This window comes from Schistocerca gregaria, chromosome 6 (genome assembly GCF_023897955.1).
Source record: "Schistocerca gregaria isolate iqSchGreg1 chromosome 6, iqSchGreg1.2, whole genome shotgun sequence".
NCBI lineage: Eukaryota > Metazoa > Arthropoda > Insecta > Orthoptera > Acrididae > Schistocerca > Schistocerca gregaria.
The window spans coordinates 126,089,699-126,106,507 of record NC_064925.1 but is presented as its reverse complement, the minus strand read 5'-3'; the positions used below and the strand labels follow the sequence as shown (position 1 = coordinate 126,106,507).

Below are 16,809 nucleotides of genomic sequence, written 5' to 3'. Positions count from 1 at the left end.
GAAGCCCTTGACCGCGCGGCTACCACGCGCGGCCCGTTCAATATTCTTCGTGTTTATGGAAGGAAATTTTCAGCACTCACATTACACGCTTTGAGAAATCTGAATTTTCCTGTGACTGTTTTATATACAGCGGTGCGCCGCAAACGATGGACTTCATCGAGCAGAACCCCAAAGTCAATCCATTACGTCGCAGTTTTATAATGACCATTTGCGCGATTGCAGTAGTCTAGCTACTGGGCCTCCCGCTTCGTTCTTCAGGTTTCATATTTGCACGAACACTTGTAAAGTGCCAACACAGTTGTCTAACCTTTCCCTCACCCGTTGGTGTATCCACATAGCGCTGATGAATTTGATTAAGCGTATGTTCTGTGGCAAATAAAGATCGAATTACAACAGACAGTTGAGGACCTGCGACCAACCTGACAGTGTGCTAGACATTATTGAGTTATACCTGGAGTTACGGTCTGGGGTGCGATTTCGTATGACAGCAACAACACACTCGTGGTTATCCTGTACACGCTGACCTCAAATTTGCACGTAAATATGGTGATCCGACGTCCTGTGCTGACAGTCATGGTCAGCATTCCAGGGGGTGTTTTCCAACAAAATAAACGCTCACCCACATACCGCTGCAATAGCCAAACATGCTTTACAGAATGTCGACATGTTGCTTTGGCCTGCTCGATTACCACATCTGTCTCTAATTGAGCACGTATGGGACATCATCGGATGACAGTTCCAGCATCATCCACAAACAGCACAAAATGTCTTTGTATTGACCGACTAAGTGCAATAGGCGTGGAACTACATTTGACAAACTGATAAGCGGCGTCCGTACACCGCAATGTATGCACGCTTGCATGTTTTCATTCAATATTCTGGAGGTTACACTGTTTATTAATATACCATCATGTCACATTTGCAATGGCTTATCTCGCACTTACCTTAACCTGTGATGCTGCAATGTTAATAACTTAAATATGTTACCTATATCTAAATCCACATCTACATGGATACTCTGCAAATCTCATTTAAGTGCCTGGCAGAGGGTTCATCGAACCACGTTCACAATTCTCTATTATTCCAATCTCGTATAGCACGTGGAAAAAATGAACACCTACATCTTTCCGTACAATCTCTAATTTCCCTTATTTTATCGTGGTGATCGTTCCTCCCTATGTAGGTCGGTGTCAACAAAATATTTTCGCATTCGGAGGAGAAAGTTGGTGATTGGAATTTCGTGAGAAAATTCCGTCGCAACGAGAAACACCTTTCTTTTAATGATTTCCAGCCCAAATACCGTATCATTTGTGTGACACTCTCTCCCATATTTCGCGATAGTACAAAAAGTGCTTTCCTTCTTTGAACTTTTCCGATGTACTCCGTCAGTCCTATCTGGTAAGGATCCCACATCGGGGAGCACTATTCTAAAAGAGGACGGACAAGCGTAGTCTCCTTAGTAGGTTTGTTACGTTGTCTAAGTGTCCTGCCAATAAATCGCAACCTTTGGCCGGCCGCGGTGGTCTAGCGGTTCTAGGCGCTCCGTCCGGAACCGCGCGACTGCTACGGTCGCAGGTTCCAATCCTGCCTCGGGCATGGATGTGTGTGATGTCCTTAGGTTAGTTAGGTTTAAGTAGTTCTAAGTTCTAGGGGACTGGTGACCACAGATGTTAAGTCCCATAGTGCTCAGAGCCATCGCAAGATTTGGTTAGCCTTCCCCACAACATTTTCTATGTGTTCTTTCCAATTTAAGTTTTTCTCAATTGTAACACCTAGGTATTTAGTTGAATTTTCGGCCGCGCTGTAAGAGGCGCTATGTTACTAATCGTGCCGTCCCTCCCGCAGGAGGCTCGAGTCCACCCTCGGGCATGAGTGTGAGTGTTGTCCCTAGCGTTAAGTTAGTTTAAGCAGTGTGTAAGTCTAGGGACCGATGACCTCAGCAGTTTGGTCCCTTAGGACTTCACACAAATCTTAAAATCTGAATTTACGGCTTTTAGATGAAACTGATTTATCGTGTAACCGAAGTTTAGCGAAATCCTTTTAGCACTCACGTGGATGGCCTCACACTTTTCATTATTTAGGGTCAATTGCCACTTTTCGCACCATTCAGATATTTTTTATAAATCGCTTTGCAGTTTGTCTTGATCTTCTGATAACTTTGTTGATCGATAAACGACAGTTTCATCTGCAAACAACAGGAGACGGTTCCTCAGATTGTTTCCCAAATCGTTTATTTACACTCCTGGAAATGGAAAAAAGAACACATTGACACCGGTGTGTCAGACCCACCATACTTGCTCCGGACACTGCGAGAGGGCTGTACAAGCAATGATCACACGCACGGCACAGCGGACACACCAGGAACCGCGGTGTTGGCCGTCGAATGGCGCTAGCTGCGCAGCATTTGTGCACCGCCGCCGTCAGTGTCAGCCAGTTTGCCGTGGCATACGGAGCTCCATCGCAGTCTTTAACACTGGTAGCATGCCGCGACAGCGTGGACGTGAACAGTATGTGCAGTTGACGGACTTTGAGCGAGGGCGTATAGTAGGCATGCGGGAGGCCGGGTGGACGTACCGCCGAATTGCTCAACACGTGGGGCGTGAGGTCTCCACAGAACATCGATGCTGTCGCCAGTGGTCGGCGGAAGGTGCACGTGCCTGTCGACGTGGGACCGGGCCGCAGCGACGCACCGGATGCACGCCAAGACCGTAGGATCCTACGCAGTGCCGTAGGGGACCGCACCGCCACTTCCCAGCAAAACTCATCGAAACGTTGCGACAAGGATGGGTACGAAACTCATCGAAACGTTGCGACAAGGATGGGTACGAAACTCATCGAAACGTTGCGACAAGGATGGGTACGAAACTCATCGAAACGTTGCGACAAGGGTGGAACACAGCATCCCGACACTTCGCCAGAAGATGATGGGTACGAAACTCATCGAAACGTTGCGACAAGACGACGCCACCACTCGGCTGATAACCCGAGAAGATTTCATCAATTAGGGACACTGTTGCTCCTGGGGTATCGGCGAGGACCATTCGAAACCGTCTCCATGAATCTGGGCTACGGTCCCGCACACCGTTAGGCCGTCCTCCGTTAACGCCCCAACATCTTGCAGCCCGCCTCCAGTGGTGTCGCGACAGGCGTGAATGGAGGGACGAATGGAGACGTGTCGTCTTCAGCGATGAGAGTCGCTTCTGCCTTGGTGCCAATGATGGTCGTATGCGTGTTTGGCGCCGTGCAGGTGAGCGCCACAATCAGGACTGCATACGACCGTGGCACACAGGGCCAACACCCGGCATCATGGTGTGGGGAGCGATCTCCTACACTGGTCGTACACCTCTGGTGAACGTCGAGGGGACACTGAATAGTGCACGGTACATCCAAACCGTCATCGAACCCATCGTTCTACCATTCCTAGACCGGCAAGGGAACTTGCTGTTCCAACAGGACAACGTACGTCCGCATGTATCCCGTGCCACCCAACGTGCTCTAGAAGGTGTAGGTCAACTACCCTGGCCAGCAAGATCTCCGGATATGTTCCTCATTGAGCATTTTTGGGACTGGATGAAGAGTGGTCTCACGCGGTCTGCACGTCCAGCACGAACGCTGGTCCAACTGAGGCGCCAGGTGGAAATGGCATGGCAAGCCGTTGCACAGGACTACATCCAGCATCTCTACGATCGTCTCCATGGGAGAATAGCAGCCTGCATTGCTTCGAAAGGTGGATTTACACTGTACTAGTGCCGAAATTGTGCATGCTCTGTTGCCTGTGTCTATGTGCCTGTGGTTCTGTCAGTGTGATCATGTGATGTATGTGACCCCAGGAATGTGTCAATAAAGTTTCCCCTTCCTGGGACAATGAATTCACGGTGTTCTTATTTCAATTTCCAGGAGTGTAGATAAGCAACAGCAAAGGGCCTACAACACTACCTTGGGGAACGCCTGAAATCACTTCTGTTTTACTCGATGACATCCGGTCAATTACTACGAACTGTGACGTCTCTGACAGGAAATCGTACACCCAGTCACATAACTGAGACGATATTCCATGAGCACGCAATTTCACTACGAGCCGCTTGTGTGGTAGAGTGTTAAAAGCCTTCCGGAAATCCGGAAGATTGATGTATTCCTGAAATTTCATTCCTCTATGTTAATTATTTTTCGGTGTCGCGATTTTTTCCGTCAGTGCAATACTTATAATTATTTTATTAGTTCTCATACAGCAAAAATGCCATATTTCATTTTGACACAAGTTTAGCCTTACTGTACAGAACACGCGGTGGCGGCCCTTGTGTTTTAGAGCGAGCGGCTTCTGGAGTCTGCCTTCAGTTGTGGCTGGTCAGAGACGGACAAGCGTTTCTGCAGTACCCTGCGCATCTTCATGCTACAGGTGTCACGCCCTCTTAAGCTGCAGATTGGCAAGATATTCACTCTCTCCAGGAACTTTTTCCTTCAGGTACGTAAACCTGTGCATATGGGTTAAATTAAAGTTAATTGGTAATCAGCTCATCTGAAAGGTAAACCTTTAAGGTAAACTGTATCTGAACATCCGGATGCTTTGAGGTTCATAAGTCATCCAATTTTCCACAACCGATGTTACTTAAAGCAAAACTCTTTCGGGTGTTCGAAAAAGGCATTATACAACACTAAAGCAATTTTACAACAGATATTTCGAGAGCCTCTGAAGGCTACTAAATTGCTACATTCTGGGGACATATTTAGCCTCCAATTAGAGTAACACTTGCACCTTAAGTCCCCAATTTCTTCTCCAAAATTTTCCAATGTGTCTTCGTTTACAGCTTTTACCCTCCAAATCAAGGGCCACGGAAGTTGTTCCCTGATATCTTAACATATGCTATGTTTTCCTGCTCCTGCTTATTGTTAGTGTTTGCGGCATGTTACTTTCTTTGCCGATTCTGCAGCGAGCCTTCTCATTCCTTATCACTCCACGTAACATAATTACTTCTACAGTACGACACCCGAAACGATTAGATTCTCGTCTTCACAGGTTTCCCCAAATTGCATGATTCCAGACATGCATTCTCAAAAATTTCTTCCTCAGATTCAGGTCAATATTCAATACCAGTAGACTTACTTTAGCAAGGAATATCCTATTTGCTTGTGAGAGTCTGGTTCTTACGACCTCCTTGCTTTGTTTGTCTTGCGTTATTTTGCTTCCAAGTTAGCATAAGTCCTTCTATGCATGTACTTCATGGTCACCAACGTTTATGTTAAATTAATCGCTGATGTCATCTCTGCTACTCATCTCTACTTTCGTCTCTCTTCCGTTTACACTCAGTCCATAGTCTGCACTCACTACACTGACCTTTCCATTGAACAGACCTCGTAATTAGTCATCACTTTCAGTGATGAAAAGCAATGTGGACAACAAACCTTATGACTAATATGATTTTTTCTTTTACTTCCGTCATTGCGTCTTCCGTTTATAGACTGAACTGAAGGGGCCAAAGATGGCGTCCGTGTCTTAACAGTTTCTAATCCGAGCACTTCGTTCTTGGCCTACCATTCTTTTAGTTCCCTTTACAAAAAAATAGGCGTTTCAGTCTTTCGTTGAAATTTCTGTACACAGCACCTTCCCCAAGCCGTCCTATGATCAAATAATTCCAGTACCTAGAAACGTAGAATAATAATGTGAGAAAATATACAAAATTTATTTTCTCTCTATCATCGTAAAGTAAGGTACAGAGTGCAACCTCAAAATAACCCAGATTGGGGGCAGCAATGATAAGAGTTCCCCTATGCACAGGGCTACATTTTTCACTTCTTACAGAAAGTCACAACGTAAAATATTACTAATACCTAAAAATAACATAACATATTAATGAAGTATAAAATAGTGCCCACTGCAATAAAACATTAAAAGCTAAGTTTACACTTAGACCATTTGTATACAGTTTATGACACAATAAAAATCGATCTGACAATGAATATTTTAATCATGTAAAATGTCGTCAAAAGAATGGCATTATATATTACAAACCCTGAATTACTTTTGTTTAAAAGATCGGAGCATTCAAAGGGAGTAGAGGCACTGTGTGGGTACCTGTCACTCAGTTCATCCAAGCTGTGTCTATGTTTATGCTGGCGCTCTCAGCATCGTTGCATCGCACTTATCCACGCTGGGTCGCGGTTTAAACACTAGCCACGGCCGTGTATACAACTGCCCGTCGGTAATGGGCAACTGCGAAAAGCTACATCGATGAGTTTTGATATTAAGAGGCTACAAAGGATTACGACACTAATTCATACAAACATGCCGTGCTGTGAACGTTATCATATTGCGGCATTTTCATGCAGTAACTATATTCAGCACCTGACGGTCCTGCACATCTGGAAGCGATGAGACCACTCCCGTTCATAGCTACTTTGTACATCTGGAACTTACAACAGGAAGTCAAGTGCATTTAAAACATCATGGTGCAAGGGCCCGTATCATCTCAAAATAAATCTTTAAGTCACTGATTTAAACAAATTTCAAGAGCACAGCATTGACTTTTAGTATGGGACATACACAATTGGGAAGAGAGCGTGATGTCTGCTTTCCGGCGGTAAACGGCCAACTACACGTTTCAAGGTTGCAATCTACACCATGCGCGTCCTCATAGAGAAAACAGGTTTCGTAAAATTCTCTTGCATTTTGTTATAACTATTTACTGGCATTTTTGGAACATATAGTAGGCAGATGATGGTACTTCGTTCCTAGACCGGTAGCCAAATCAAAAATTCCAACGAAAATATATTTCTTCAAACAGTGTTGATCACTGTTCGAACCTACAGTATGTCGGGAATATGTTCCCTGTTGAGTTTTGAGCGTATTGTATATTACCCGTCTTTTCCTATTTATTCTAAAAAGTTCGAACATTTTGCACCGTCTTACATTGTCAAAAGCTTTATCTAGATCGAAAGATCCAATGAACATGTCTTCAATTACCTTACGTCTTGTTTTCTTCGTGAAACGGACATCAGATCTCAGTCTAATATGCCGGCCGCTGTAACCGAGCGGTTCTAGGGACTTCAGTCGCGAACGGCACTGCTGCTACGGTCGCAGGTTCGAATCCTGCCTCTGGCAAGGATGTGTGTGATGTCTTTAGGTTAGTTAGGTTTAAGTAGTTCTAAGTCTAGGGGACTGATGACCTCAGATGTTAAGTCCCATAGTCTTAGAGCCATTTGAACCATTTGAAACATCTGTCTGATACCTTACCCTAGCTAAAACCAAACTGATAGTCCCCTTACCACATCAATAGTTTTATTTCCCGTTCTTCACTGCGTCAGTCTTCTCAGGGGTAGCGTTTCAACGCTATGCCTGGTACACTCTGTGTCAGAATGAAACATAACACCCCGCCCATACTTCTCGGGCCATAGGTTGTAGCATGATGCATGTTATCTGTCCTCCCCGATCCTTCCACCACCCACATCTCTCTGTGAATTGCGTTATACAAAAATAGCGGGAAAATGAATGTCATGCATAGAGTGTGCCAATTTTGGTTCAGACAATGATTTAAGATCATTCCACCCTCCACCTCGTACCGTTTCTCTCTCTAGATGAAGAGCATAGCTTAAATCAAGCCTCCGTCGCCGTTTTATTACTATTCAACACGTTTGTGAGTTTAATCATTTGAAGTCAGTACGCTGTAGTCATCCTACTTAAAAATGAAGGAGAATATTACCAAAATTTATGAGATAAGACGTTCTGGCATTATAGTGCGTACCTGTTGCCTGGCTGAGTTATTGTAATTTAATATCGTTATAGCATATTCTGCAAGAGCCGCAGGAAACATTAACGCAATTTATGAGGAAAGATCCTTTGAAATTACAGTGTGTGACCCAGACACAGCTGAATAACTATAATTTTGTGATATCATTTCACATTCTTAAAATTAGTCGGAAATATTGACTTAATGTCATAAGACGCTTTGGCATTGCAAGTGTGAATAGCCCAATGCTGAATTAATATAGCCGGCAGTTGTAGCCGAGCGGTTCGAGGCGCTTCAGTCTGGAACCGCGCATCGCTACGATCGAAGGTTCGAATCCTGCCTCGGGCATGGATGTGTGTGATGTCCTTAGGTTAATTAGGTTTAAGTAGTTCTAAGTTCTAGGGGACTGATGACCTCTGAAGTTAAGTCCCATAGTGCTCAGAGCCATTTGAACCATTTTGAATTAATGTAAAATTAATGATGTCAAGGCATAATCTGCAAAATCGTAGAAAATAATAACACAGTGTCATAAGTGACTTTCAGATTACAGTATGTGACTGGGCGCCGCTGAGTTACTATAAATTAATAATATCATCTAGTTTTCTGCCAGCACTCTAAAGCCTGATCATACCTATCTACAACTTTTGACTGATATCTCCCACTTTTGAAGATCGTTTATCACAGACACGTACAAACATGGGGCTGAATAACTACAGTAATATTATAACCAAACAAATCGATATCATTGTTAAACAGTTTCTGCAAAGCATTATTCAACAACAAATATCCTCCTGCTATGCACCGTCTGCAAGCACTTGTGCTGATGAATACATCCCATCATTGCTTTTAACGGCCATTACAGTTTTGTTGAGTTTCTCTCAGTATTCTAATGACACACATAAATACAAGAGTAGGCAATTAGCACAGTGTGATATTTAAGGGAGTACAGTGATATACCACGTCACATAAATAGTACACTCATATATATATATATATATATATATATATATATATATATATATATATATAGTTTGCAAGGGACATGCCCCTGCATTATTAGAGAGCTGAAAAACAATGACCTCTCTACAACGTAGTCTTAGAGACATACGACACTGTTAGAATGTAGTAACCTTGTAAATAATGACATAAAAATTCAAGGTTTACACTCACAACACACTGCTAAATTTAGGAGTAGTAGAGGAACTGCACTTCATTTAAAGCAAGCAAAAATGTGGTGTGGAAACCCAAGTGTCACCATATCTGTGATCAGGTGTGACAAGCAGATTTCCAGCTCTGAGTCTACTGCCGCCATTGCTGCCCTCACTCTCTGCCAGAGGCCTCTGTACCTTGCATATATACATACATATCATATCATATCATATCTCTTTTAATCAGAGAAACTCAATTTTCTGGAGGTACACAGAGAGGAGAGAGAGGGAGACAGAAAGGCAGAGAGAGAAAGAGAGAAGGATAATGGCATTTCAAGCGCTCTCTATTCCACTAACCACCAACCATCATAAATTCGTCCCCTTATGATACGTAACGGTCACCTCTGAGACAGAAAAATGCTTTGGTATTTACCTTCCGTGCCACGCACACGTTATCGCCATTAGAATAGGTAGCGGCTAGTTTAGGAAATCGGCAACACCGACGTTAACGATTTTCACTCCAAAAACTGCGCCAGTACTTCCCCTTGGACAGCGGAAAGAACACTAGATACTGAGCTGGAAGTCTCCAGAGTCATCCCTGACCATGGGTACGATTATAAATATAATATCGCATTACGTTTTTGGTTTACCTTAAATAAATTACGTCAACAGCCTCGCCGCTGTGGTAACACAGGTTCCCGTCACATCATCGAAGTTAGGCGTTGTTGGGCTGGGCTAGCACTTGGATGGGTAACAGACCGCGTCTGCCGCGTGTAGCGTGGTATGTCTCCAAAGCAGCCTTATAGTGATTTCTTTGTTTCTAACATTCTGATAATCTAGAGAGCGCTCCTTTTAGACATGGTACCTATTTGATGGAGTGTGCTGTTTGTTTACGTGGGATTCACTGTGTTTGGTTCAATGCCACACTGAGTTACTTATTCAGTCTCGCACTTATGTGTATTTGGAATACTGAGAGGATATTGACAAAAGTGAATGAGTTATATATAGCAATGGAGGGATGGGTTCATACTTTCGATTGCTTGTAGAATGTGCATGGCAGCAGTACATCTGTTGTTAACTAATGCTTTGTGGAATGTGTTTAATAGGGACATATATATAATTTCATTAAATATCACATTGTGGTAATTGTCAGTCCTGTATTTGTGGGTGTATTTAGTCCACAATCTTGGAAAATGGGAGAAAATCGATCAAAAATTGGGAATATGAATGGGAGGTGGTTATGCTTCACAGTGCTTGCAGAAAATGTCAGGATATCATTAATTTATACTAATTCAGCAATGTCTCTGTCAGAAACTGTAATATCAAAGTGTTTCACATCATAAATTGTGTTAATATTTCCCTCCATTTTATAGATCTGCCCTGATGTCATTGATTTATAGAAATTAAGAAGTGTCCCACTAACACAGGGTGATATTAATATGTATGATGTCATAAATTATATTAATATTTCCCAACATTTTGCAGAATATGCCATGACACCATTAAATTACTGTAATTCAACCATGGCCTGGCCACAGACTGTCAAAATGTCTTACCTCATAAATTATGGTAATGTTTACCAGAATTTTTTAATAGGAAAACTCCGCCGCTGATGATTCTTTCACTACACTACCGAGACCGCGAAAGCTGAAAATCAGAGAAGTGGATTGCTAATAAAAGAGGGAGGGTCTAAGTGATGAAGTAAAAGCATACATTTTCTCATCATATCATAACACGGCACAGCATTTTCTCCATTATAGTCAGTTTTCATAGATAATCTGTACGTAGTTGCTACACTATACATACAGGCGACTCTCCGAAGAGTCGTCAGGCATATTTTTCAGATAAAAATTTGAAATTTGTAGCACTACTTCACAAATTTCCTGAATTTTACCTTTCACGTTACAAAATTTGTTTATTTTTTTTCAGATTTTGAACACATCGTATACGATCTTCAACATGATGATTAACTTCTAAAGATGAAATGGACGCTGTCTTTCTTTTACCTTCATGCCACTGCTATTTCAAGTATCACCCACGTAAACTACTACGTAACATACAAACGCCAGTTTTTATATAACACTTGACTGGGTCTTTTTCTTTGAGACAGACTGCAGTCTAACACTAATGAAAGATTATACCTCATATTTTTCAATGTGCAAGAGTAACATTTTGGTGCAGTATATTGTATATATGAATTGCAAGTAACCTAAGACATAATCACACCTGTATTGTAGCGACATGAGTAAAATGTTATTTGTCCTGTAGAATGCTGCAAGGCCTGTTCGACATTAACAAGACGTAAGATAAAAAGAGATTTACAAGGTACACGCAAACTGGAACTAAAGTTTTTCTTGTTAGACTAGTAACGCTATATCAAATCTGAAGGCACTAACTGCACATGTCTGATAAATAAAATTTTATCTTGCATAAAATATTTTTCCTGTGCAATATTCTAAGTACTTTTAATTCTACAAATTGCTTCAAATAACACAGCTCCTTCGTATGTGGATGAGCACCTCTCTCTCTCTCTCTCTCTCTCTCTGTGTGTGTGTGTGTGTGTGTGTGTGTGTGTGTGTGTGTGTGTGTATGCACACGTCTAGGAACCGAGTAACAGTGATTGTGCTGGTGAAGAATAATACACCATGAACTAAGAAGTTTACAACTGTTTGAGGTAAGTATGAACAACTGAAAAATTAGAAATATTCTTGAATAATAAGAAGTGTACTGATTATAGTACACTGTGAACAGCGCGACAAGCGACTGAAGCAAAATCAATGTATGAAATGGAACTGTCAGTAAGTATTCGGGACGAAATAAGCACATGTGTTCGTTGAATTAGATGTAAGACACCATTTTAATTCATATTGTCCCGTAATTACCTCCTTTCCACCAGTTCTGTAGTTATGTATTAAATGGAATATTTAAAATGGGAGTAGCTGTGGATTTATTTTCCCTTTTTCTGTAGCCAGTTTGAGGATTATCTTCGATTTGTGAAAGGGAAAAAATGGAAATTTCTTCAATTTTTATTCCGTGATTCATTTGTTGTATGAAGTATGGGTAATCTATATAATAGGACATATTTGCACTAAAATATAACTGTAACGATATGTGATATAGTTTTCAGGTAAATCCCTTATCAGATTTCGGGGTTCTCTTTACTGAAACACTATATCTGGATTGAGGTTTCGAGATTCCCTTTCCAGATTTTCTGACTGCACTTCTATATATGCAGTCTTCTGGCATTCCATGGTCCAACTTATATAATGTTACCCTTTCGTTGATTTTTCAATCATTTATCATGGTCACTTTCCTATTGGCCGACCCCGCCGAGAGATCAGAATCACAACTAATTATTCCGTCAGTTAGGGACAGAGTAAGAAATTGGTCTGAAACTGTGTCCAGCCCACATCCCTCTTTGACAAGGCTATTGACAGAACTAGGGTTACTCATTGTACTGGAAGCCTTCGGAAACCGTTGTAGCTGATATTAATTCGAAATTTAAGCATTAGCTGAGACTGAATCTGCGCGCTAAGAGGCCCAGATTAAAAGTCAAATACGTTACCCACAGACCCCTATATTACGTATCATGCATTCCCGGTTGAGCTGCATAAAAATTTTGTTGTTCTTTACATTAAAGATTTAAAAATATTTCCTTTCTGTCTTCTACACAGCTTGAGGGGACCCTTCATCCCCATAAATTCTTCTTGAGCTGTCATGATCTTAATACTCCTTGCAAAGAGTAAGTCACTGCAGAAAATTGCTGCATTCCAAGAAAGGCTTGAGCTGCATTATACCCTTCTTCCTTCCTGCACTCACATGGTTTATCTTGGGAATAATCTGGTTTTGCATATGCTGATCTTGATCTTATATTCTCTATTCATGACACTGTCCGTTCCCCTCAATTTGCTCTTCCAAGTCCTTTGCTGTCCCGAAAGCTTTTATTTCTTCTCCGTGAACTTTAACTCCTTCGCCCAATTGCTCTTTGGTTTTCTTTACTGCTTGCTCCATCCACCAATTGAATACCACAGTGAATAGACTACAACATTGCTTCAATCACTTCTCAACTAATACTTTCCCTTCACTCCCCTTGACTCTTAAAACGGCGCCCTGAGTTCTGTGAAAGTTGAAAATATCCTTTTGTTCCATATATTTTACCCTTGCTACTTTCAGAATTTCATGAAGTTTTCTCTACTTCTAGAAGTAATACAACGTAAATTTCTTTCCTCTTAACCGTTTTCTAAGAAAAGTCACAGGGTCAGTATTGCCTCCCGTTTTCCAACATTGCTCCGGAACCCAAGACGATCCTCCCCATGGTCGACTTCTACCAGTTTCTCCATTCTTCTGTAGATGATTCGTGTAAGTATTTACATGACCTATTGAAATGAAAATACGGTAATATTCACATTTCCTGCACCTCATTTCTTTTGAATCGTAATTATTACATTCTTCTTGAAGTCTGAGAGTATTTCATATGTACTGAACATCTTGCACACTAATGGAATAGTTCAGGAATAGTTTAGTATGGACTTCTGACGAAATGTTTCTTTATTCTAGGAGCCCTGTTTCGACTTATGTCCTTCAGTGCCAAGAGCTCCGTCAACTGCATCTCGCAGTGTCATATGTCCTATTTGATCTTGATCTGTGTCATCCCTTTTTTCATCTGCGTTATCGCTTTCGTTTCTCTTGTATAGACTCTGTATACATTTATTTCCCTTTTCAGCTTTCACTTTTTCCTTAGATTTCGTTTTCCATGTGTACTCTTAGCATTCAAACAGCTGTTTCTTCTTCTTCTTCTTCTTCTTCGAAAGGTCACTTTAATTTTCCTGTATTTATTTTTATCTTTCCTTTAGTTATATATGCGTCTATATCCTTACATTTGTCCTCCAGCCACTCCTGCTTAGCCATTTTGCATTACCTACCAATCTAATTTTTTAGCCATTTGTAATCCCTATCACCTGCTCCATTTTACATTTTCTGCTTTCTTCCGTTAAGTTCATTATGTTTTGTGTTTTCCAAGGATTTCTACTGGGTCATGTCTTTTTACCTATTCGATCCTGTGCTGTCTTGAGTATTTCACCATTCATCTTCTACTGTATTCCTTTCCCCTGCTCTAGTCAAGCGTTCCCTAATTATTTCAGGTCTCACCTACTTAATTTCCTACATATTTTTTTTTCAGTTTTAACATATAGTTCAGAGTCCACATCTGCCTGTGTTTTACAATTTAAAATGTGGTTCCGAAATCTCTGTCTTACCGTTATATAACCTATCTAAGGCCTTCCAATGTCCCTAGATCTCTTTCACGCATACAACCTTCTTTCGTGATTCTTAAACCAATTGTTAACGATTGTTAAATTATGCTCCATGAAAAAAATTTTCAGGCGGCTTCCTCTTTCATTCCTTTCCTCCATTCCATATTCACCCACTATTTTTGCTTCTCTTCCATTTACTATCACCAAATTCCAGTCCCCCATCACAATTAAATTTTCCTCTCTATTAACTGCTAACTATCTGAATGATTTCCTTTATTTCATCATACATTTTTTTCAATCACTTCGCCATCTGTGGAACCAATTGTCATATCAACTTGTACTATGGCGGTGGATTTGGACTTCGTGCCTATCTTGGCTACGGCAACGGATTATCTGTGCTACTTATAATGCCTTACCACATTCCTATTTTGTTTTTGATTATCAAACCTATTCCAGCACTACCCCTAACTGATTTTGCATTTATAGCCATGTACTCACCTGACCAGAAGTACTCTTCACACTTCCACAGAACATTACTAATCTCCAAGATATCTAATTTCAACCTATCTATTTGCCTTTCAAAATTTTCTGTCCTAACCACCCTGTTAGGGGATCTAAGATTACACGCTCCGTCCCCATTTTGTTGTTAGGCATTTTTTTCCGATGAAAATGTCCCTCAGTAGCCTCTGCTCGGAGATCGAGATGGAAGACTATTTTACCTCAAAAATGATTTACCCAAGAGTATACAGTACAATTGCATGCCCTCGGGAAAATAACGGTTGTAGTTTCCTCTGGAAATACACCGTCACCAAGAATAACGTCAACAGCAGTAGCAAATCGTGCTACTCTCAGACTGAACCTTCATATGAACTAATAAATATAAAGGGCATATTGAAGTGAATAAGCTTCGTGAGAAGTTTGCGCCATAGGAAGCTTGAGCCAAGTAAAGACATAAAAATAAAACAAGTAATGTATGAAAACACACACCGCACTGGTTAGTATAGTAAAAATAGATCTTTCAGCCACTAGCTCACAGTTACACTAAATTAGTTGTTGGTGTCGCAACTGTCACAACACAAAAGCCGTGTTCTGACAACACAAAGAAGAGAATCACGTTCTTGTCAGTTCTTGAATGATGGTTGATACGTCAGGTGCATGTACTGAGGAGCCAAAACATTACGACCATATGCTTAATACCTTGTTTGTCCATCTTTGGAACGAAATACATCACTGACTCTACGAATCAGGGCTTTGACAGTTTGTTGGTAGGTTTGTGGAGGTATGTGGCTTTAGATGTCTACGCACAGGTCATGTAATTCGCATAAATAATAGGCCGCTGATTTCGGTACGCGGTGATGGCGCCCGATAGCGACCCAAGTGGGTTACATAGGACTCATATCACACGACAACAACGTGAGTTCACTTCAATGTTCCACAAACCGCAGTAGCTCGGTTGTGGCTCCCAGACACGGACATTTATACGGCTGAAAAATGACACCGCTGTCGGGGACGACATCAGGCATGAAGGGGTACACGTGGTTCTCACACTCAGCTCTCAGTGTGACTTCGATTGCTACCGCAGGTCCTATGCAAGCGCAGGAGAGTGTCTGCCACAGCATGGTGGTGCTCCCGCAAGCCTGTGTCCGTGGCTCGCTGCGCATTTCGAGCCACCGCTCATCTCGGTAATGGCATTTGTGGTGACGACCATCGACCTAGTGGAGCAAAAATGTGATTCAACTTGCGTTGTGCTCATTAGGCAGGGATTCCACAGCTCACCATCTATCCTCCTTTACAGAGCAGACAAGCCTCCGAACCCCATGGCTGTGAAGAGTCGTGGACGTCCAACCGTTTAGCACGTAGTGTTTCACTGCCCTCCTACCTATTTCCATAGATGCTCGCAACAATAGCTCGCGAACATTCGACAAGCTTCGCCGTTTTAGCAGGCTCTGTGTAATAATAATCTGCTGTTTGTCAAAGTTGCCTATCTTAGTGGATTTCCCAATTTGCAGGCCATTTCTTCGCTAGGTCCGCCCCCGGTAGCTGAGTGGTGCGAGGGGCAGAATGTCAATCTTAAGTGCCCGGGTTCGATTCCCGGCTGGGTCGAAGATTTTCTCCGCTCAGGGACTGTGTGCTGTGTTGTCCTAATCATCATCATTTAATCCTCATCAACGCTCAAGTCGCCGAAGTGGCGTCCAATGGAAAGATTTGCACCCGGCGAACGGTCTACCCGACCGGAGGCTCTAGTCACACGTAAATTATTTCTTCGCTAGGGCGATCCTCCGTACGTGTCTGCTCCATTCACATACTTTTGCTAACGTGTCACTTGGCTGCAACGCCACCAAGTGGTATACAACTTGGCGGTGGGCAGTGGTCATAATGTTTTGGCTTATCACTGTATTTAAATAAGCACAACTCGTCGCTAGATGGTGCCTAAACATTAAGCCGAAAAACTGTAATTGACCTATACACACTATACACATGATACCAGGGATGAAAAATTAAGGTAATAATAATTTATCATTAACCAAGCCGCACTGAAATAGTAGTATTCACAAACGAGATGCTAAGAATACAAATGATCTGTCTTTTTCAGGACTATACTTCATCGGGATTAACAGTAAGGAAATTATTCTGCTAATACATCTCTGCATGATGTTGGCAGTACAAACAAAGACATTCTAAAAAGGA

General features: G+C 41.9%; 1 protein-coding gene across 1 annotated transcript in view; it reads left to right on the top strand.

Moving 5' to 3' along the window:
- LOC126278759 (odorant receptor 4-like) overlaps positions 1–11,105 on the top strand; it is a 52,475-nt gene extending 41,370 nt beyond the window's left edge. Inside the window, exons 6-7 of the mRNA XM_049979035.1 lie at positions 4,307–4,462; positions 10,799–11,105. Of these exons, the coding sequence (XP_049834992.1) occupies positions 4,307–4,462; positions 10,799–10,846 (204 nt within the window). The 3' untranslated portion in view covers positions 10,847–11,105. The remainder of the gene's footprint in view (positions 1–4,306; positions 4,463–10,798) is intronic.
- The last annotated feature ends 5,704 nt before the right edge of the window (positions 11,106–16,809 follow it).